This window comes from Pan troglodytes, chromosome 6 (assembly GCF_028858775.2).
Source record: "Pan troglodytes isolate AG18354 chromosome 6, NHGRI_mPanTro3-v2.0_pri, whole genome shotgun sequence".
Classification (NCBI taxonomy): domain Eukaryota; kingdom Metazoa; phylum Chordata; class Mammalia; order Primates; family Hominidae; genus Pan; species Pan troglodytes.
In genome coordinates, this window is record NC_072404.2 from 81,156,149 (window position 1) to 81,179,358 (window position 23,210).

The 23,210-nt window shown below is 47.3% G+C and overlaps 2 protein-coding genes across 17 annotated transcripts in view; one reads left to right on the plus strand and one right to left on the minus strand.

Annotated features, from left to right (window-relative positions):
* LOC751032 (uncharacterized) overlaps positions 1-23,210 on the plus strand; it is a 341,389-nt gene that overhangs the window by 111,385 nt on the left and 206,794 nt on the right. For all 16 annotated transcript variants that reach the window (XR_010158493.1, XR_010158494.1, XR_010158496.1 and 13 more), the window contains exons 15-16: positions 19,732-19,915; positions 22,973-23,061. Coding sequence is in view for 10 of the 16 variants with exons in the window: in XM_063814431.1 (XP_063670501.1) it covers positions 19,732-19,915; positions 22,973-23,061 (273 nt within the window). In the remaining 6 variants the exon portion in view is untranslated. The remainder of the gene's footprint in view (positions 1-19,731; positions 19,916-22,972; positions 23,062-23,210) is intronic.
* LOC747005 (speedy protein E12) lies at positions 1,581-11,588 on the minus strand. The gene is made up of 7 exons (XM_024353477.3): positions 10,359-11,588; positions 9,169-9,387; positions 8,085-8,143; positions 6,775-6,860; positions 4,133-4,376; positions 3,906-4,010; positions 1,581-3,050 (listed from the first exon to the last, which is right to left on the minus strand). Exons 1-6 carry the CDS (start codon positions 10,486-10,488, stop codon positions 3,951-3,953), a joined length of 798 nt encoding a protein of 265 aa, XP_024209245.2. The 5' UTR covers positions 10,489-11,588; the 3' UTR covers positions 1,581-3,050; positions 3,906-3,950.

Consider the following 23,210-nt stretch of genomic DNA (forward strand, 5'->3'; position numbering starts at 1 on the left):
GGGTGACAGAGCAAGACTCTGTCTCAAATAAAGAAAGAGAAAGTATCACGCTTTTCAGAGTTCTGTGGGTTGTTATAGTGAATTATCAAACCTGAGGACGTGGTGGGAACCTCCAAATTTGCAGCCAGTTGGTGAGAAGTACATGCGGTCTGTGGACACCCAAGCTTGCAGCTGCATCTGAAGCGAGGGCAGCCTAGCGGGGGCTGGTGGCCTTAACCTGTGGCATTTGATGTAACATCAGGGAGTTGACATCAGAATTACGTCACACAGGCCAGGTGCAGTGGCTCATGCTTATAATCCCAGCAATTAGAAAGGCAAGATAAGAAGATCGCTTGAGCTTGAGTCTGAGCCCTCAGTGAGCTATGAGCGCACCACTGTACCCCAGTCTGGGTGACAGCACAAGACCCCGACTCCAAAAATAAAAAAGAAAAATCACAAAGAATTGCATGGCAGAGTGCCTGTCTTTCACAGCTTGAACTGTTGCAGGAACTTTCTTTTTTTCTTTCTTTCTTTTTTTGTGATGGAGTCTCGCCCTTTCACCCAGGCTGGAGTGCAGTGGCACCATCTCGGCTCACTGCAGGCTCCGCCTCCTGGGTTCACACCATTCTCCTGCCTCAGCCTCCGGAGTAGCTGGGACTACAGGCCCCTGCCACCGCGCCCAGCTAATTTTTTGTATTTTTAGCAGAGATGGGGTTTCACCGTATTAGCCAGGGTGGTCTTGATCTCCTGACCTCATGATCCGCCCACCTCAGCCTCCCAAAGTGCTGGGATTACAGTCCTGAACCACCGCGCCTGGACTTTTTTTTTTTTTTTTTTTGAGAGGGGTTGGGGAGACCTATTCTCTGCTAGTGATTCTCCTGCCTGGTCTCGAACTCCTGCTGGGATCACAGGCGTGAGCCACCACGCCCAGCCACCTTTAGAGTTTTCTTACCACCTGGTTTTCCTCTCTCAATATCTTTCTCTCATTTCCTGCTTTAAAACTCTAGCTTGGGGTCTGGGCACAGTAGCTCATGCCTATAATCCCAGCAGTTTGGGAGACTGAGGCGGGTGGATCACTTGAGGTCAGGAGTTTGAGACCAGCCTGGCCAACATGGTGAAACCTTGTCTCTACTATTTTTACAAAAGTTAGTCAGACGTACAGGCGGGTGCCTGTAGTCCCAGCTACTTGGGAGGCTGAGGCAGGAGAATTTGCTTGAACGCGGAGGTGAAAGTTGCAGGGAGCCGAGGTTGTGCCACTGCACTCCAGCCTGGGAGACAGAGTGAGACTGTCTCCAAAACAAACAAACAAACAAACAAAAAAACCCTGTAGCTTGGGATCAGCCTTCTCTTCTGTTGTTTTTCTTTAAAAAATAAAAATTAAAAATAGGCTTCAAGTGATCCTCCCGCCATGACCTCCAAAACTGCTGGGATTGTAGGTGTGAGCACTGCACCCAGCCTTATGTTTTTTTTCTACATAAAAAACAGCACAGGATTATCTTCCAAAGCTAATAAATATGTTCAAATAACCACAACCCCATTAAGGAAAAATGTCACTTGACAGCAAATAATCAATCCAGACCACAATATGATCACACTCACTGTGAAGGTGAGAAAAGTTCATCTTTATTATGTTTCCCCAAGAGATGCACTGCACTGTTCTCTTGAAAACACACAGCTCGTGTCCTCCTTTAGAACACACATCCTCTTTAAAGTAACATACAAACATGCCAAAACAAGATAAAAAATTCCATCTGAATTCTCACATTTCAAACATACACTAAATATCAAATAAAAATTTATTTTTACAAGAATTTAGGGGAACTACCACATAGCTATTAATGTAATATATATGTTAACTAAGTATCATAGATAAAAACCATGCTCCCTTCAGCAGCACGTGTAATAATAGATACCAAGATTGAAAGGTAAAAGATTTAGGATGAAAAGAATCCTCTCTTAAAAAGGAAAACAAAATTATATGTATGTGTATACAACAGTTATAACACCCATCACACAGCGTTATAGAAACAGCATCTATTCAAAAATACCAGTATTTCCAAAATATTTAAAATAATATTTAAAGTAATAATAATATTTAAATAAATAAATATAGTTAATAAATATTTCAATAAATAAAATAATATTTAAATAATTCTATACCCATGGTTTTCAAAATAAACCAATAAAATAGATAGTATATATTAGACATGTTAGTATATATATCTGAGACATGTTAAAAATCACAACGGAATTCTCACAATTCAGTCACAAACCTAAACAGCAAATAAAAATTTCTATCACCAGAATTATGTTTTTTTCTGGTGGGGAACTACCAATAGCTATAAATAGAAGAGATTATTATGGAAGTATCATAGATAAAAAGAGTGCTCGCTTCAGGAGCACATATAATAATACAGAAAAAAAATTAAAGTTAATAAAAGATTTAGGATAAAAAGAATTCTCACTTAAAAACGAAAAGAAAATTATCTTTATGTATATATAACAACTATAACTCTCATCAAAGAACTCTACAGGAACAGCATGTTTTCAAAAGTACAACAATTTCCAAACTATTTGAAATAAACCTATCAATAATTCAATGGCCAACATTTTCCAAACAAACCAATAAAATGCATAGTGTGCATGAAGCTATCTGTTACAGTCTGTGGCACTCATATTTCACAAAGAATTCTGTGCCAATCTGAGCCCCTGCACTGTGCCTTCAAATGCTCCTGGACTGTGGCAAGCAAGTCCGTAAGAAACAGGACCTCCAGGTTCCGTCCCAGGGAGGTTGGCATTCAGCAATATAAAAAGGGAGGTGGTGCCGCAGGAAACGGTGGAACTGGAAACACTCCTGGTTTCTTACTTTTCTCCAAGGACTCCTAGAAGTACCCCACCCCACCCCTGCTCCTTGGAGGACAACGTGATCACTGTATTCAGCTCTGTCAAGAATGGTCCAGGTTCTTCTAGATGATCTGCACAAATGGTTCCTCTCCTCCTTCCTGATGTCTGCCATTAGCACTGGAATAAAGTTCCTGCTGAAAATCCACATCTCCCCTGGGTCCGGTGTTCTGGAAGTGAGAGAGACAATGTCACACCTCAAGGAGGCAGCTCTCTAGACAGGAAGGTTATTCACGTCCCATGTCAAGTCTAGCTAGAGTTCAGAGCAATTGAGAAGTGCAATTTTATCTCCTGCCTTTCATTCTATACCCTGCTTCTGAACCATCGTGTTGAACCGTGAAACTCACGCTTTGGTGACCCTGACTCCAAAACTTAATACACCCAAGGTCAGCCCCAGTGCTCTGCTTCATAGCAAGGACTTTGGGTGGGTCTTCCCAGGGAGTAGGGCACCCTCAGAGAATGTGGCTTTGGACTTCATCACAGCTGGGGCCTTTTGTGTCACTTCAGATCTAAACTTGTAACCGTGCTAGATCTGTTTCTAATGTGACAACATCACAAACCACGAGTCCAGATGCCTAATCCATAATCCTACCTCCTCATGACAAAGTCTCATGCTCTGTGCTCAACATGGTTAGCTGCACAAGATGTAAACCAAAGCTTCACTGAACCCTCGACCCAAATCGGTAACTCAAGTGCGTCAATCATAATGAACCTCCCCGAACTCAGTATTTATGATTATTTTTGAGGCAGGGTCTCACTCTGTCGCCCCGGCTGGAGCGCAGTGGCAGGATCAGGGCTCCCTGCAGCCCCGACCTCCCAGGCTCCAGCGATCCTCCTGCCTCAGCCTCCTGAGTAGTTGGGAGTAGAGATGCCTCCCACATCGCCTGGCTAATTTTTGTATTTTTGTGGAGAGGGGATATCTCGCCACGTTGCCCAGGCTTGAAGCCAGATCAAGCAATTGGGTTCCTTGGATTTCCGAAATAGACCCCAATATTCTGCCTTTACCCCGGAGGATGCAGATGTACCTTCTCTCAGGCCGATGACCTCAGGCCTCCACGGTCCCTGGAGCTCTAGGAAAGGTGGGCGCGATCTCGCGCCCACACCCAGTGCTCTGGGTCATAAGCCTGGATCTGGAAAAACAAACGCGCTTTGAGAAGACGGGGACTCCCCAGGATACCCCTCTCTCCCCTCGTCCAGCCTCCAGCCCACCCGATTCCTCCCCACATCCTCCACCTCCCCAGGCCCCACCCACCTCCTCCAACTCCTCCGGGGAAACCCAAGCCCTGCAGCGCATGGAACAGAAGAACTGGAACCGACGCTTCTGGAACAAGGCTATCTGAGAGCAGTTCTTCCTGGCCCTCGGGTTCATGTAACGGCATAACTGGAACCAAAGCTTAGGGAGCAAGGGTATGCGAGAGCGGGTCTTCCCGTACAGGAAGTAGAAGATCTTTTGTTTGGGGGCCTCGTCGTCCTCCTCCATGTCATTGGCCAGATAGCTGAGGACAGAAATCAGGTTGCTGCTCAGAGGCACCACCAGGAGAGACCTCCGGCTGAGGTCAGCTTCCCAGAGAGGAAGGTAAGGGACGGTCCCTAGCTCAGGACTGGCACCCACCCTGCAGAGAGCCACACCTTCCTCAGGAGGGCTCTGCTGGACAGAGACCTGATCAAGGGCGTCTCCCACTCCTTCAGGATGGAGACAAAAACCCAACTGGTGACCAAGAGTGGTGGCTTAGGCCTGGAATCCCAGCACACTGGGAGGCCGAAGCAGGAGGATCACTTGAGGCCAGGAGTTTGAGACAGGCCTGGGCACCATAGCAAGACCCTCGTCTCTATTAAAAATATAAAAAATACGCCAGACGCGGTGGCTCATGCCTGTAATCCCAGCGCTTTGGAAGGCTGAAGCAGGTGGATTGCTTGAGACCAGGAGTTTGAGACCAGCCTGGTCAACACAGAGGAACCCCATCTATACTAAAAATACAAAAATCAGCCTGGTGCGGTGGCACACCCATTAGTCCTAGCTACTCAAGAGGCTGAAGCATAAGAATTGTGTGAACCCAGGAGGCGGAGGTTGCAGTGAGCCAAGATTGGGCCCCTCCATTCCAGCCTGAGAGACACAGCAACACTCTTGTCTTGATAAATAAATAAATAAATAAATAAATAAAAACTGTCCAGGTGTGGTGGCACAGCCCTGTAGTCGGAGCTAATCAAGAGGCTGAGGTGGGAGGATCGCTTGAGCCCAGGATATGGAGGCTGCGGTGAGCTATGATCTCACCACTGCACTCCAGCTTAGGGGACAGGGCAAGTCTGTCTCAAAAAAAAAAAAAAAGCAATTGAATACACTGATATTTTGCCAGGACCCTGCCTTCTACAGGCATCTAGTCAAATGGGACTGGGAGTAATCAGGGGAGATGACCTAATCCCAATGTCACATTATAATAGGATGTAACTGGTGAGCTACGGGCATGCAGAAGTTGGAAGATGAGGGAAGGCATCACAGAGGCTGTAGGGTGAACCGACTTCAAGGAATGGGTCCTTCCCTTCAGAACCACATGTGTGCGGGACACCCAGACAGAAAACACAAATGCAAAGTCAAGTGGAGGGCATTTGGAAGGAGCAGTGAAGCCAAGCCAGGAAACACCAAGATGGCGAGCCAGTGTGGTTGTAGAGATTGTAGAGAGGGTGGAATTGGCACTGTGGACCCTGGCCTCGATAGAGAAAGACATCAGCTAAGGAAGTTGTTCAGGTGGGCGGTGAGGTTGTCGTGCTTTGGAAAGATGTTCAGGCTGCACTAGGAAGCCCCTTGGCTTGGGGAGAGACTCCAGGAGACCCCAGCAGGGAGCATTTGACAGTGGATTCGAGTGATGCAAGGGGGACCTAGACTGTGACCTCTGTCACGGGAACCCGGAGGAGGTTGATGGCTTTTGCGGTTGATGTGGGAAGGAGAGAGAGAGAAGAACCGGAAACGTCTGCTTGCTGGGGGAAGTGTCATGTCCGCTGCTCCGCTCCTTTTCTTCTCCCCTTAGGAGCGGTTCATGGTTCCTTTTGTTTTTTGTTCTTTTTTTTTTTTTTTTTTTTTTTTGAGACGGAGTCTCATTCTGTCGCCCAGGCTGGAGTGCAGTGGTGCGATCTCGGCTCACTGCAAGCTCCGCCTCCCAGGTTCACGCCATTCTCCTCCCTCAGCCTCCCGAGTAGCTGGGACTACAGGCGCCCGCCACCACACCCGGCTAATTTTTGTATTTTTTTTTTTTTAAGTGGAGACAGGGTTTCACCATGTTAGCCAGGATGGTCTCGCTCTCCTGACCTTGTGATCCGCCCACCTCGGCCTCCCAAACTGTTGAGATTACAGGCGTGAGCCACCGCACCTGGCCTGTTTTACTCTTTTATTTGTACACTGGCATTGGAGTTTGTTTTGTTTGCCTGTTTTTTTTTTTTTTTTTTTTTTTTGAGAAAAAGTCTCACTCTGTTGCCCAGGCTGGAGTGCAGTGGCTCAACCTTAGCTTACTGCAACCTCCACCTCCTGGGTTCAAGGGGTTCTCTTGCCTCAGCCTCCCAAGTAGCTTGGATAACAGGTGCACACCAACATGCCCGACTGATTTTTCTATTTTTAGTAGAGACGGGATTTTGCCATGTTGGCCAGGCTGGTCTCAAACTCCTGACCTCAGGTGATCCGCTTGCCTCGGCCTCCCAAAGTGCTGGGATTACAGGCCTGAGCCACCACGCCCAGCCTGAGTTTCTTTTTAGAGACAACAGTCTAAGATACTATAATCCTGTCTTTTTTGTACACAGAATAAAGAGGACAAATAGGTGAAAGAATAAAAGAAAGGCTGCAATCCCACTTCCCCCGCTGTCCCAGGGCATTGGATATTGATGGATAGGAGGCAGCAAACCACTCACAGAGCCAGGAAGAAATGAATGCGTTGGTATTGCCAGGAGGGGAGGCCGGCCCGGCTGAAATACGCTATGACCATAGCCAGGAGATACTGATGGAGAGAAAGGAACACAGAGAGGGAGAGGTCACATCTTGGGAGAGGAAGATTGTGGAGATAGTGGAATGGGGGTCTGGGGAGGGGTTGCCCATCAGAGAAGGGACCTCAGCATTGGGGTGACTGTGCTCATGTGGAAATTGCGGGGTGGAGGGGTATTCGAAGGTCGGATGCAAATCCGAGAAGCCGGAGGAAGGGTTTTCGGTGATGCTCCCAGGATGGTGGGCTCCGATGGGATCTTGGGAGGGGGTGTGTCTAGGTCGGCTGGTGTCAGGAGGGTCTTTTGTGTGCCAGGCAGAGAACTGTCCCAAGGAGCTGAGAGTAGAGGGCCCCGGAGCTTCAGGACTGCAGCCAGACTGTGGCCCAGGGCTCAGATCCCAAAGGACCCATAGGAGAGGCAGGGGCCACTCATTCACTCTGCAAGAGACCAGCAGAGTCCTGAGGGAGATGCTGACAAATCATAAAAAGACAAAGAATAGCCGGGAGTGGCAGCTCAAGCCTGTGATCCCAGTACTTTTTGAGAGGTGGAGACAGGAGGATCACATGAGCCCAACAGTTGGAGAACAACCTGGGCAACACAGCGAGTCCCTGTTTCTACGAAGATTTCAAAAATTCGTTGAGCATGGTGGCATGTGCCTAGTCCCAGCTCCCCAGGAGGCTAAGGAAAGAGGATTGCTTGAGCCCAGGAGTTAGAGTGAGCTATGATCATGCCACTGTACTCCATCCTGGGGAGCAGAGCTGGACTCTGTCTCAGAAAAACAAATGTGTGGGTGCCAAGACTCAAGACCATGGGAGCTGGTCGGACACAGTGCTGATGTCCGTAATCTCAGCACTTTGGGAGGCCAAGGCGGGTGGATCACCTGAGGTCAGGTGTTCGGGACCAATCTGGCCAACAGGGCAAAACCCCGTCTCTACTAAAAACACAAAAATTAGCCAGGCGTGGTGGTTCACGTTTGTAATCCCAGCTGCTTGGAGGCTGAGGCACGAGAATCGCTTGAACCCAGGAGGCATCAGCTGCAGTGAGTCAAGACCGAGACACTGCCCTCCAGCCTGGGCAACAGAGCAAGACTGTGTCTCACAAAACAAAAACAAAAACAAAAACAAAAACTGTAGGAGCATCTGGTGGGAGGGGGTGGAGGGAGAACTGTGGGTTTGGAAGCTGCGCCCTCCCCCTGGCCGTGCGTTAGAACAGGAACACAGTTACATAGAGAACAACCTTACCTTGTCCGACACCCTCAGATCTTTGTCCCAGGCCAGGAATCTTTTAATGACAGGATCCTCTGTGATTAGAGAGCAGATATCAGCGTGAGAAGCAGGACAGGGTTTCCGTGGGAGCAGCAGGGCAGTGAGGAGAAGTGTGCCTCCCGGGGGAAAGTCTCAGGATTGTGGCCGCGGGTGAGGTGGATGGGAGAGGGGAGAATGACTTTCACTGGGCAAGGGAGAGAGGCTCCTGCTCTGAGACTCCCCTGAGAAGAGGCCGAAGGAGGCCCTGGGTGTGAGAATCTACAGGATGTAGAGCTGGGAATCAGCCAGGACCCCCTCCAGCAGACACGGAGGGACCACTGCAGAGTCATAAAGGAATTCCCATCATTTCCTCATGAGGCAGTCACACATCAGGGTGTGACCATGGCCTTGGTATCCCTCACTATGGATGGAAACACTTAGGTTTAGAAAAGTCAGTAAGAAACATTAAGTTTCAGAGGGCACAGCTGAAACCACTTTTTTGATTTTGTTTTTCTTTATTTGATTTTTATTTTTATTTATTTATTAATTTATTTTGAGACAGAGTCTTGCTCTGTGGGCCAGGCTGGAATGCACTGGCCTGATCTTGGCTCACTGCAACCTCTGCCTCCTGGGTTTAAGCAATTCTCCTGTCTCAGCCTCCCGAGTAGCTGGAACTACAGGGATGAGCTACTGTGCCCAGCCTTGGTTTTTCTTTTGACGCAGACTTTTGCTCTGTCACCCAGGCTGGAGTGCAGTGGTGCAGTCATAGCTCACTGCAGCCTCAAAGTCCTGAGTTCAAGCAATCCTCTTGCCTCAGCCTCCCAACGTGCTGGGATCTCAGGCGGGAGCCACAGCGCCTGGCCCAAAACCAAGCTTTCTTATCCCAAGCACCGACCTTTATCAAGTCTACCTAATCCTCTGTTGTCTCCTAAGTGTCCCTCATGAGTGATCACTTCAGAGTCCTCCCGCATGGAGAGCTCACCCACTGGGGCATATTTTTCCCATTGGAAAAGTGTGGTTATTGGAAGTTTCCTCTTTAGAAAGAACAGGATTGGAGGTGCTCTCTGGGGTGTCCTCCTACCAAGCAGCCTGTTGAAGGCCTCGTAGTACTCAGGGAGCACGAGCGACACTCGCCGTCGCTTCGCCTTCATCTTGAGGCCACACAGCGTCTCCGCCACCCAGGTCTCCTCAGGCTCAGGGGCGAGCTCCTGCTCTGGCTCATCGTCAGATTCATCCAAACACTCCCTCTTCCTTTTCCAGCCAAGGGACCTACGTGGGGGGCTGGGATCTACCCCAGGGGCTGAGTAAAGAAACCAGGCCACCGTGTAATGCTTCTGCAACTGATCACGTTAGACCCCGACCCCAAACCCCAAACCACTCTCCATCCTCCCCAGCCTCGCAGACTGCTGGCTTCTCCAAGCCACCTTTCTGACTTTCTCCTCTGCTCAACCCCATGTGCCACTCCTTCCCCTCCCCATTCTTCCCTCTCTCTGTCCTCAGAACACTGCCTCATATCCTTCCCTGGTCCCTGGCTCTCTGAATCCCTCTTTTTTTTTTGTTTCGAGACAGAATCTTGCTTTGTCACCCAGGCTGGAGTGTAGTGGTGCAATCTCAGCTCACTGCAACATCCATCTCCCGGATTCCAGTTATTCTCCTGCCTCAGCCTCTCAGGTAGCTGGGATTACAGGTGCCTGCCATAATGCCCAGCTCAATTTTGTACTTTTACTAGAGACAGGGTTTCACCATGTTGACCAGGCTGGTCTCAAACTCCTGGCCTCAAGTGATCCGCCTGCCTTGGCTTCCCAAAGTGCTGGGATTACAAGTGTGAGCCACTGCACCCAGCCTGAATTTCTCCATTCTTCCCACACACCCTCCCCAGGTTCTCCTTCCTGACCTCTGATCCTTCTTTTTTTCTTCCTCTTTCTTTTTTTTGAGACAGCATCTCACTCTGTCACCCAGACTGGAGTGCAGTAGCACGATCTCGGCTCACTGCAACCTCTTCCTCCCAGGCTCAAGTGATTCTCCTGTCTCAGCCTCCCAAGTAGCTGGGATTATAGGCACACACCACTACCGCCTGGCTAATTTTTGTACTTTTAGTAGAGATGGGGTTTCACCATGTTGGCCAGGCTGGTCTTGAACTCCTGACCTCAGGTGATCTGCCCGCCTCAGCCTCCCAAAGTGTTGGGGTTACAGGGGTGAGCCACCACGCCTGGCCCCCTTCCTTCGTCTTAGTCAATCCTATGCCACCTCTTCTTCCTCCAGTCCCCTCACCTGATGGTCCCGACACTTCATCATCCACCACCTCCTGGAGGGGGTACCCTGAGGTGCTCCGCTGGGGGCTCTGCTCTTCCTGGGGCTGCGGTTGATGGCTCATGATGATCTTTCCCAAAATCTGTCCCATCTCACCGAACCTAGTCTCTGTTCTGTCCTTGGTCTTCTTCTGGACACTGCTGGGATCCAGAAGAGTGTGTTATCAATTCTCGAGGCTGGGAGAAGTCAGGAGTGGAGAACAGCTCTGAGAAGTTACTGTTGTCCAACTGAACTGCCAGGTGCCGACAGAGTCCGGTCCCTCCAATCAGGAAGGTCGGAATCTCTGATGTCATCGTTCATGCCAACCTGGCAACTAGTTTGAACAAAAACACATGTAACTGCCAGGCTGATCTCTTGTCCTGGAGATCCTGGGTGAATGGTATCTCCTGCCACTGTCCCAACCTCAGACCACTGTCCAAAAGCATCTTCAGGGTCTCCGCATCCCTCTGTTCCCTGTCCCAGCAGAGGCTGTGTCCTCTCCGCTCAAAGCTTGAAGCGTATTGGGGTCTCCTCTTCTCTGTACATGCCCGTTTCAGAGTCCGGTCTGGTGGGAGAGGGATCAGGATGGGAAAGAAAAGTAGGGTAAGCAGAAACGATGAAACCTTACAAGAGTGAGATTATCATGTACAAGAGATCCCAGGAACATTGACTTGATGAAAAAGTCACATCAGAGCACTCAATTTGGCAGAGCTTTTCTGCCGAATGTCTACTGACATTCACTGTCTGAGATTCTGTACTGGGGGTACACGCGTCCTCTGCCCTAAGGCATCTTTGAGTCCAAGAGATATTTTGAGGACTGGAAATCATAGGAAACTGCCCATGAGTTCACACATATTTCCAATGGTGTCCCCAATTTCAGGGAGTCCACGGATCACCTAAAGCCAGCCCCTCCAGTTTGGCTAAGAAACTCTATATATCAAGTTTTGTATCATATGTATTGCTCTTAACTCAGAAAATTCCACCATTTTTGGCAGTGGTTTATTTATTTATACCATTGAAGGAAATGGTTTATTTATGAATCTATATTATGGATATTCTATAAGATACTGGGTGTACAAAAAGACTAAGTCGAAAAACCTCAGCTGTGCACAGTGGCTCATGCTTGTAATCCCATCTCTTTGGGTGGCCAAGGGAGGAAGACTGCCTGAGGCCAGCAGTTCAAGACCAGTATAGGCAATATAGCAAGAGCCCATCTCTAAAACAAAACAAAACAAAACAAAACAAAACAAAATTAGCCAGGTGTCATGGTTGGCACCTGTGTTCCAACAACTTGAGAGACTGAGGTGGCAGGAGGATTGCTTGAGCCTAGGAGTTAGGGGCTGCGGTGAGCTGTGATCATGACACCGCACTCCAGTCTGGGCAACACTGCAAGACCTTGTGTCAAAAAAATTCTTTTAATTAAATATAAAAGAGTTTCATGACATTCAGAGACCATCCAAAGAACCTGTGGGTTCCGGCCAGGCACAGTGGCTCACACCTGTAATCCCAGCGCTTTGGGAGGCCATAGCAGGTGGATCGCTTGAGGTCAGGAGTTTAAGAGCAGCCTGGCCAACATGGTGAAACCCCATCTCTTCTAAAAATACAAAAAATGAGTCAGGCATGGTGGTGGGTGCCTGTAATCCCAGCCACTCAGGAGGCGGGGGCAGCAGAATGGCTTAAACTTGGGAGGCGGAGGTTGCAGTGACCCAAGGTTGCACCATTGCACTCCAGCCTGGGCAACAAGAGCAAAACTACATGTCAAAAAAAAAAAAAAAAAAAAAGAGAACCTGTGGATGAGTTCCCACATGGCTTCCTAACGGGCTGCGGCTCTCCTAGGAGTCTCTCGCTCATGGGAAAGGCACAAACTGAATGCGGAAGGAAATCCCATTGCTGTGGAAGTCCCATTGTTAGGAAGCTCTGCTTTTCTGGAGTTCAAATTTGCATTCATGACGCTTGAAACCGTCAGAGCTGGGTGTGTCCTCCTACAACAAATCACTTTACTCTCTCTCTCTCCTAGTTAACAGGCTTTCAAATATTAGAACATCCATGTTCTGACCTCATTAAAATTGCTCTTTTGTGGAATGAAAAGCTCTGATTTAACCCGTCTTTAAGCCTGGTATGCATATTCCTCTCTGTTCCGGCCACCTTGTCTAGACACACTACACTGAGGCAGTGCCCATCTTAGATGATGTTGATACATTGTCAAAAAATGGGCAAACCAGGTGCGGTGGCTCACACTTGTAATCCCAGCACTTTTGGAAGCCGATGCCGACAGATAACCAGAGGTGAGGAGGTTGAGATCAGCCTGGCCAACATGGTGAAACCTGTCTGTTTTTCTGTAAAAATACAGAAACAATGAGCTGGGCGTGGGAGTGCACTTCTGTAATCCCAGCTACTTGTGGGGCTGAGGCAGGAGAATCACTTGAACCGGGAAGGTGGAGGTTCCAGTGAGCCGAGATCACGACACTACACTCCAGCCTGGGCGACAGAGTGAGACTCCGACTCAAAAAAAAAAAAAAGTGCCAGACAGCCCAGGTTTGGTCTGATATGTTCAGAAAAAAGCAAAACAGTCACCTCTCACCTTTTCTTTTCCTGCAATGATGCCGTTTAATACAACAATGGCTGTAGGTATGCTGCAGAAATATCATTCAAGTGAAACAGAAGGGCTTTCCTGGCTGGACACAGCGGTCACTCCTGCAATCCCAACACTTTGGTTGGCTAAGGTGGGAGGATTTCTTGCGGCCAGGAGTTCGAGGCTGCAGTGAGCTGTGATCCACCACTGCATTCCAGGCTGGGCATCAGAGTGAGGCCTCTCTCTAAAAAAAACCCTTCACTCCCCAAAAAAAGGGATTCTCAAATACCAGCCTTTCAGCATGAGGATCACATGGAGGAACATTAAGACACAGATGCTGGGACCCAGCCCTATTGATTGTAATTTAAAAACTGAGGTGAGGCCTGATTTAGCTCCGTCATTGGAATCCATTCAGATTTGAAATTCTCTGAGTTGGACAGTGCAAGAGAGATCCTAAAGAAAGCAAAGTCACTGTGGACTGAAATGAGCTGACAAGGTTTTCTGAGCGTGGTGAAATATGATCTGGGCCTCGCTTGGGAGGGCTGTGGCCAGGCCTTGAGTCCGTGGCTCGGTGGGGCCTTCTGAAACAGCCTCCAAGCCGCGCCCCCCCCTTCATTTGCTAGTGGATGACCCCCTCCAGCAGCTTTGGTGCTGATGGGAATAAGTCGACCTGCAGCGGAAGTTCAGCCCAAGTCTCAGCCCAGCAGCTTCTCCACACCTGTCCGGGGTCTGGTCATGCTGCCGTCTCTGCGGTTCTCTGCGGAGTCGTGGTTTCTGTACCTTGAAGAGAACTTCCCCTCTGGGACCCAGAAACCCAGTGAATCCTCAGGAAAAAAGGGAATGAAATTACTGAAGACAACTCTGTGGCGGGGAGATGGAAAAGAGGCTCTCTCTTTTTTTTTTTCCTAATATTTTGAGACAGAGTTTCACTTTTGTCACCCAGGCTGCAGTGCAGTGGCTCCATCTCGGCTCACTGCAACCTCTGCCTCCCAGGTTCAAGCGATTCTCCTGCCTCAGCCTCCCGAGTAGCTGAGATTACAGGCACCCACCACCACTCCCGCCTAATTTTTGTATTTTTTTAGTAGGGACAGGGTTTTGTCATGTTTGCCAGGCTGGTCTTGAACACCTGACTTCAAATGATCCACCCGCCTCTGCCTCTCAAAGTGCTAGGAATACAGGCATAAGACACTGCACCCGGCCTGTTTTTGTTTTTTAGAGACAAGGTCTCTGTTGCCTTGGCTGGGGTGCAGTGGTACAATCAGCTCTCTGTTGCCTCCTGGGCTCAAGCAATCCTCTTCTCTCAGCCTCCCAAGTAGCTGAGACTACAGGTGCATGCCTGTAGTAGATATAGCATCTTGCTCTGTTGCCCAGACTGGTCTTGAACTCTTGGTCACAAGCGATCCTCTTGCCTTGGCCTCTCAAAGTGCTGGAATTACACGCGTGAGCCATTGAGCCCAACCAGATAAGATGATCTTTAAGGGCCCTTCCCATGGTACCATATCCAAGTCAGCGAGACTGTGGCTATAGCAAGTTTAACATAACCAGATACGCTAGTATTCTGGGCTGCATGGTGTGCCCCCCACCCCTAATTCGTGTATTGAAGCCATGACCCTCCAGACCTTAGAGGTGACCTTATTGGAACCAGAGTCTTTACAGAGGTGATCAAGTTAAAATGAGGTCACTAGAGGCCAGGCACGGTGGCTCACACCTGTAATCCCAGCACTTTGGGAGGCCGAGGCAGGCAGATAATGAGCCCAAGAGACCGAGACCATGATGTCCAACATGGTGAAACCCTGTCTCTACTAAAAATACAAAAATTAGCCAGGCGTGGTGGTGTGGGCCTGTAGTCCCGGCTACTCAGGAGGCTGAGGCAAGAGAATCACTTGAACCCGGAAGGCAGAGATTGCAGTCAGCCAAGATCATGCCACTACACTCCAGCCTGGGTGACAGAGTGAGACTCTATCTCAAAAAAATAAAAATTAAAAAACTAAAAACCTACAGCACGGCCTTTTACATAATGCAATGGTTTGGTAAGCACATGCACCCCAGGGAGGTAGTGGCAGATTCAGTCAACCTTCCCAGCAGCGTGGAGACGCAGTCAGGCATAGCAGGTGTTGATGTGGTTTGAACCCACAGCTTGGCTCAAATCCACACTCCCCTACTTAGTACCGAGTGAAGCCACTTACCCTCTAAGTGCCTTACTTTTCTTTTCTTTTCTTTTCTTTTTTCTTTTTTCGAGATAGAGTCTCGCTCTGTCACCCAGGCTGGAGTGCAGTGGCATGATCTTGGCTCACTGCAAACTTCGCCTTCCAGGTTCAAGCAATTCTCCTGCCTCAGCCTCCCAAGTAGCTGGGATTACAGGTGCCCACCACCATGCCGGGCTAATTTTTGTATTTTTGATAGAGATGGGGTTTCACCATAGTGCCCAGGCTGGTGTCGAACTCCTGACCTCAAGTGATCTGTCTGCCTCGGCCTCCCAAAGTACTAGGATTAGAGGCATGAGCCACCACACCTGGCCACTTTTCTTATCTATATTTGTTATGTGGATGACTTGTGTTAACGCAAATAAGATGCTGCTCGTCATCTTTAAAGAAAATAGGTGGCAACCTGTTATAGCAAGTCCTGTTTTTATTTGTACTTATGAGGCTTTAATTAAACGCTAAGAATTAAAATGCACATAATATTAGACTTTACCTCACAAACTGGCTTCAATTATTCGATGAGACTTATATGTATTACTTAAATGAGGTTAAATTTAACCTTTAAAAAATGATTTATTGTGGCTGGGCACAGTGGCTCACACCTGTAATCCCAGCACTTTGGGAGGCCAAGGCAGACGGATCACTTGAGGCCAGGAGTTGAAGACCAGCCTGACCAACACGGCAAAACCCCATCTCCGCTAAAAATACAAAAATTAGCCAGGCATGGTGGTGCACACCTGTAATCCTAGCTACTCAGGAGCCTGAGACACAAGAATCGCTTGAACCCGGGAGGCAGAGGTTGCAAGGAGGTGAGATCACACCACTGCACTCCAGCCTGGGCAGTAGAGTGAGGCTCTGCCTTAAAACAAAGAAAAATGATTTTGGGGGATGATGGGGTGTCACTATGTTGACCAGGCTTGTCTCAAACTCCTTGCCTCAAGCAATCCACCCACCTCAGCCTCCCAAGTAGCTGGAATTACAGGCACATGCCACCACGCCTGGCTAGTGTGTGTGTGTGTGTGTGTGTGTGTGTGTGTGTGTGTGTGTGTGTGTAGAAACAAGGTCTTACTGTGTTGTTTAAGCTGCTCTCAAACTCCTGGGCTCAAGTGATCCTCCCACCTCGGCCTCCCAAAGCATTGGAATTACAGGTGTGAGCCACCTCACTGAGCCCTCCACCTTTCAGCTGAACGCAGAAAAGTACAATCTTTTAACCCAAAGCGTTCCTCACACTTAGGGTCAGGAAGAGCCCTTCATGCCCTGGAGGCAACTACTAACCCTCTGCTAAACACTCTGACTCTGGGTGTGAGAAACACACCTACTGTGCCCCACATATTTTTCCAAATACAACTTAATTTAGCCTTCACGACAACCCTGGAGTGAAGGATCATTAACTTTATTTCATAGATGTGGAAACTGAGACTCAGAGGCAGGAAATGACCTCCTTCTGGAGGCTGCAAATTCTTTGATGCTCCTTTGATCAACAGGTGGGAGCTGGCCAGAGGTGGTGGCTCACACCTATAATCCCAGCACTTTGGGAGGCCAAGGTGGGAGGATTGACTGAGGCCAGGAGTTTGAAACTAGCCTGGGCAACATAGCAAGACCTCATCTCTACAAAAAATACACAAATTAGCAGGGTGTGGTGGTGCACACCTGTAGTCGCAGCCACTCGGGAGGCTGAAGTGGTAGCATTGCTTGAGCCCAGGAGGTTGAGGCTGGAGTGAGCCATGATCAAGCCACTGCTCTCCAGCCGAGGAGATGGAGATAGACCCTGTCTCAAACAACAACAAAAAAATAGGTGAGGGTCAGCCAGGCATGGTGGCTCACGCCTGTAATCCTAGAACTTTGGGAGGCCAAGGTGGGAGGATTGCTTGAGACCAGGACTTCAAGACCAGCCTGGGCAGCCTAGCAAGATCCCATATATCCAGGCCTCAAATAATCCGCCCACCTTGACCTTTCACTTAGCATAACATCCCCAAGTTCAATCATAGTGTTACAAGTGACAGGATCTCCTTATTTTTAAGGCTGAATTAAATACTCCATTGTATGTATATATCACATTTTCTTTATCCATTCATGTGCGGATGGACATTTTTTTCTTGCTCCTTTAAAATAAGTTCACTATCTATTAGCCTGGGCAACGTGGCAAGACCCCATGTCCACAAACAATAAAAACGATTAGCTGGGTGTGGTGGTCTGTGCCCCGTAGTCCCAGCTACTCAGGAGGCTGAGGCAGGGGAGCACTTGAACCTGGAAGGTGGAGGCCACAGTGAGCCATGATCACACCACTGCACTCCAGCCTGGGTGGCAGTGGTGTCTTCAAGAAAGAAATAATAAAATAAAATAATTTCATCATTTATCTCACCTAAATATGTATTCTTGAATACTATTGTTTTGCCTGGTCTTTTTTTTTTTTTTTTTTTTTTGAGACGGAGTCTTGCTCTGTTGCCCAGGCCGGAGTGCAGTGGTGCGTTCTCGGCTCACTGCAAGCTCCGTCTCCTGGGTTCACGCCATTCTCCTGCCTCAGCCTCCCGAGTAGCTGGGACTACAGGTGCCCGCCACCACGTCCGGCTAATTTTTTGTATTTTTAGTAGAGACAGGGTTTCACCGTGTTAGCCAGGATGGTCTCAATCTCCTGACCTCGTGATCCGCCTGCCTCAGCCTTCCAAAGTGCTGGGATTACAGGCATGAACCACCGCGCCCGGCCCCCGTTCTCCTTACTGGGTATGTTAAAATTATTTCTTTCAAAGGGAAAGGCTGGTCAAAGTGCAACGGTCTTTACAACTAATTGATCACAACCAGTTACAGATTTTTTTGTTCCTTCTCCACTCCAACTGCTTCACTTGACTAGCATAAGGGAAAAAAAAAAAAGAGGAAAGAAAGAAAATGCTAAACTATTTAATCTGGGCTAGTAAATAGCCAGAAAGAACTTTATAAAAGTGAAATATACAAAATGACACTAGTATGTTTAACTAAAGGTCTAGTTATGACACTTAAATTTGCACATGTTATAGATAATATCAATATAAAAACTGATAGCATGGGTCCATTTTTAATAAATATATAAATATTTTAAACTTTCTAGATCTAAAGCTTAAGGACTATGGAGTGGATCTCATTGAAGTTTCAGGCAATGGATGTGGGGTAGAAGAAGAAAAGTTCGAAGGCTTAAGTAAGTTAACTTTTTCTAATCCTATTATAAAATAATTGGGCCACATGTCTTAGAATTTTGAGTAACACTGTCTTGGGAAACACAAAAACAGTTTTTTTAAAGCCAGTTACTAGATATCATGTATGTTTATTGTTATAGCACTTGAAATATCTTAGTCCTTACTTTATACTCTCTTTCAGCTCTGAAACATCACACATCTAAGATTCAAGAGTTTGCCGACGTACCTCAGGTTGAAACTTTTGGCTTTCGGGGGGAAGCTCTGAGCTCACTTTGTGCACTGAGGTGATAAAATATTTTTATCCATTCACTTGACCCCTTAGAAAAACCTCTCTGAAAATTAATTGGAATCATTATTATTTACAATTTTCTGTCTCAATATCTCAGCTTCTAGCTTCTGAATTCTGTTTTGTCTCACTGCCAATCTAAGTCCTAGTACTTCTGAAATGTGAGCAATAAATGAATGAAATGAAGCAAATAGTATTGTTAAAAAAATTGGTTACCCTTATTAGAACAGTAACTTCTCAATTTGAACATAACATATAGGTAATAAATGATAGTTACCATTGGTTTTCATTATCAATTTTTAGGGAAACATTTCACCAAAGCACTACTTAATTACAGCACAGATACTAAATTTTTATAAATAACTACATGCGCACAGACACACGCACACACACATATATATATATACATACATATATATATATATATATTTTTTTTAGAGTCACACACTGTCACCCAGGCTGGAGTGCAGTGGCACAGTCTCAGCTCACTGCAATCTCTGCCTCCCAGGTTCAAGTGATTCTTGTGCCTCAGCCTCCTGAAGAGCTTGGACTATAGCGTGCACCACCACTCTTGGCTAATTTTTGTATTTTTAATAGAGATAGGGTTTTGCCATGTTGCCCAGGCTGGTCTGGAACTCCAGGCCTCAAGTGATCTGCCCTCCTTGGCCTCCCAAAGTGCTGGAATTACAGGCACGAGCCACCGCACCCTGCCCTACATATACATTTTAATTATAATATCTTTTGGATTCTTTAAAAAAAAATTTTAAAAATTTTAAAAAATTCTTTAAAAAAATTCTTTTAAAAATTTTTGTTTGAAGAGTAATAACAAAACAAATCTCTGAGAATCAATAAATCTTGAGATCATTTATGGTTTTGCAATTCAACCTGAAAAACGAAGTCAAAGTTTTTATCAAAACAAAGCATGTTTAGTGCTCTCTGTCTCACTGTCTTTTAGATGCCAAACCTTAGATTTTATGATGACTCCTCAACTGTTAGATCTCAGTTATCTCAGAGGGATCATCAGCTTTTTAAGAAAGTTTTGAGAGAAAAGCAAGTGAAGAAAAGAGTAGTCAGTGCCCAACATCACGGATCTCTCACTGAACACACCATGCCTGGTATTCTCTCACAGCGATGTCACCATTTCTACCTGCCACGTATCGGCGAAGGTTGGGACTCGACTGGTGTTTGATCACGATGGGAAAATCATCCAGAAAACCCCCTACCCCCACCCCAGAGGGACCACAGTCAGCGTGAAGCAGTTATTTTCTACGCTACCTGTGCGCCATAAGGAATTTCAAAGGAATATTAAGAAGGTACAGTAAATTAATCTCGGTTTTCAAGAGTATTGGTTAATGCACATGAGCAAAAGATTTTACTAAAGATGTTTATTCTTCAGTTGATTCTCTTCCCCTAATTTATTGTGAAATGCTTTATTTGCATTTCTCATTAAAGACTTAACTTCAGGGTGATTTACTTTTTTCTTTTTATCACATAGTGTTTATTAGGACTGGGAAACATAGTGAGACTCTGTCTCTATGAAAAATTAAAAAAAAAATTGACTGGGCATGGTGGCATGCACCTGTAGTTCCAGCTACTTGGGAGGCTGAAGTGGGAGGATCACTTGAGCCCAGGAACCTGAGACTGCAGTGAGCTATGATTGCGTCACTACACTTCAGACTGTGAGACAGAGTAAGACCCTGTCTGGAAAAATATATATACATAGATATACATTTTCTTTATTTTTTATTTTTATCTTTTTTTGAGATGGAGTCTCACTTTGGCGCCCTGGTTGCAGTGCAGTGGCGCGATCTCAGTTCACTGCAACCTCCACCTGCCAAGTTCAAGCGATTCTCCTGCTTCAGCCTTCTGAGTAGCTACCATTACAGGCACGCGCCACCACGCCCAGCTAATTTTTGTATTTTCAGTGGAGACGGGGTTCCACCATGTTGTCCAGGCTGGCCAGGCTGGTCTCGAATTCCTGCCCTCAGGTGATCCGCCCACCTCGGCCTCTCAAAGTGCTGGGATTACAGGCGTGAGCCACCATGCCTGACCTTATGTACTTATATTTTTATGAGAATATTTCTCTTGGTTTTCTGATAAATGAGTTACTGGAACCCTTATGAATTTGAATGCAAATGAAAACAGCTAAATGTTATATAATTGTTGTGTTTAAAAAGCAGATTATAAAACTGTCTATATCATATGCTTACAGTTTTATGAAAACAAAACAACGGGCCTAAATGTGTATAGTATAAAGACTGGAAGAGTCAGCACTTCCATGTTCTCAGCGGTTATCCTTGGATGTGAGATCTCATGCACTTTTTGCTCTCTTCTTTGTGCCTTTCCATTTTGCATGCATATTTCTTATAATCTAAAAAGTTACTTAAACATATGCAGCTAAAAACTTTTTTTACTTGTAAAGCATTCGGTGCTAATTTTAACTTTTTTTGTTTAGACGGAGTCTTCTCACTCTGTCGCCCAGGCTGGAGTGCAGTGGTGTGATCTTGGCTCACTGCAACCTCCGCCTCCTGGGTTCAAGTGATTCTCCTACCTCAGCCTCCCAAGTAGCTGGGATTATAGGTGTGTGTCACCACACCCAGCTAATTTTTGTATTTTTAGTAGAGATGGGGTTTCACCATGTTGGCCAGGCTGGTCTTGCACCCCTGATCTCAAGTGATCTGCCCACCTCAGCCTCCCAAAGTGCTGGGATTTCAGGCGTGAGCCACCACGCCCGGCTTTTTTTTTAAAGCTTTTTTGTAAGTCAGCCAGCAAGAACACAGGAGGAAGTACTCAAATCTCCCTTACACAGCTGGGGGCTATGTCAGGTTTTATAAGCGTAGGGTAATGAGGTGTGATTTGATTGGATCTTGCAATAAAGTAATGCTGGGAGGTGTGATCTGACTGGATCCTGCCATGGGGTGACACCAAAACGCAATGTGATTGGATCCTGGCTCCTGCCTTGGGGTGTCTGGTTCTTAAATCGGTCCGAGCTCTTCAGGCTGAGCTCTTAGGTTCCACTCCACGGTGGCACGCTTGGTTAACCTGGGCATGCACAGGGTACATGACCTTCAACCTGCGGGTCGATGGCAATTGAAAAACAACTGACAACTTCATTACATAAAAGTTGAACTGATTCGGGTGCGGTGACTCACGCCTGTAATCCCAGCACTTTGGGAGGCCAAGGCAGGTGGATCACCTGAGGTCGAGGAGTTCAAGACCAGCCTGGCCAAAATGGTGAAACCCCGTCTCTACTAAAAATATAAATATTAGCCAGGCGTGGTGGTGCACCCTTGTAATCCCAGCTACCCCAGAGGCTGAGGCAGCAGAATGCTTGAACCTAGGACGTGGAGGTTGCAGTGAGCTGAGATCGTGCCATTGCACTCCAGCCTGGGTGACAAGAGTGAAACTCCATCAAAAAAAAAGAAAAAGTTGAACTAGATTTGGTCTGATGCAGTTACAGATTAACAAACCGCGTCCCACCCTCCTGCCAACACCTTCCACTCCTCATTCTTGAGGGATTAGGGATGGAGGTCATGCTTCTGTATCAACTTCATGCTGACCAGGGGCACTTAGTCCCCTAAAGTGAGAGGAATGAAACTCTTGGGCTTCTGAGTTCAGATGAGTTCTGGGGTCACCCGGAGTAGCTTGAAAGGCTGGTATTGTTGTAATACAAGCTGAAGGTGGAAGTGTTGGATCCTGGAGGACAAACAGCTCACCATCCATTTAAATAAATAGGACCAAAAAGTAACAGAACAGTGGCCACGAGGGGCCCCAACAGAGGAAGAAACCAGGTGAGGTGTGGTATAGTGGACTCGACTGCCTTCTAAATCTCAGTGGTTGTCCGGGTGCGGTGGCTCACGCCTGTAATTCCAGCAAAAGAAGAGCCGAGGCAGGGTGATCACGAGGTCAGGAGTTCAAGACCAGCCGGGCAAACATGGTGAAACCCCGTCTCTACTGAAAATACAAAAATTAGCCAGGTGTGGTGGCGTGTGCTGTAGTCCCAGCTACTAGGGAGGCTGAGGCAGGAGAATTGCTTGAACCTGGGAGGCGGAGGTTGCAGTGAGCCGAGATTGTGCCACTGCACTCCAGCCTAGGTAACAGAGCGGGACTCCATCTCAGTCAATCAATCAATCTCAGTGGTTGAACTACCCTTGATATGGTTCAGCTCTGTATCCCCAACCAAATCTCATGTCAAATTGCAATTCCCAGTGTTGAGGGAGGGACCCGGTGGGAGGTGATTGGCTCGTGGCGGCTGACGTCCCCCTTGCTGTTCTCGTGATAGTGAGTGAGCGCTCATGGGATCTGGTTGTTTAGAAGCGTGCAGCCCTCCCACTTCACTCTCTCTGTCTCTCCTGCTCCACCATGGCCAGAAACGTGCCTGCTTCCCCTTCGCCTTCTGCCGTGATTGTCAGTTTCTTGAGGCCTCCCCAGCCATGCTTCCTGTACAGCCTGCAGAACTGTGAGTCAATTAAACCTCTTTTCTTCATAAATTCCCCAGTTTCCAGTAGTTCTTTATAGCAGTGTGAAAACAGACTAATGGACCCTTCTGGTTGAAGGAATGTAGCCATTCTGCTTGTTTAACTATTTCCTTTCTGTTCATCTCTATTT

Coding starts and splice junctions, on each gene's coding strand:
- LOC747005 (XM_024353477.3), bottom strand. CDS start 10,488: ATGGGACAGATTTTGGGAAAGATCATCATGAGCCATCAACCGCAGCCC. Junction 9,388..10,358: donor TGAAGTGTCGGGACCATCAG/GTGAGGGGACTG, acceptor TTCTTTACTCAG/CCCCTGGGGTAGATCCCAGC. Junction 8,144..9,168: donor GGCCTTCAACAGGCTGCTTG/GTAGGAGGACAC, acceptor CTCTAATCACAG/AGGATCCTGTCATTAAAAGA.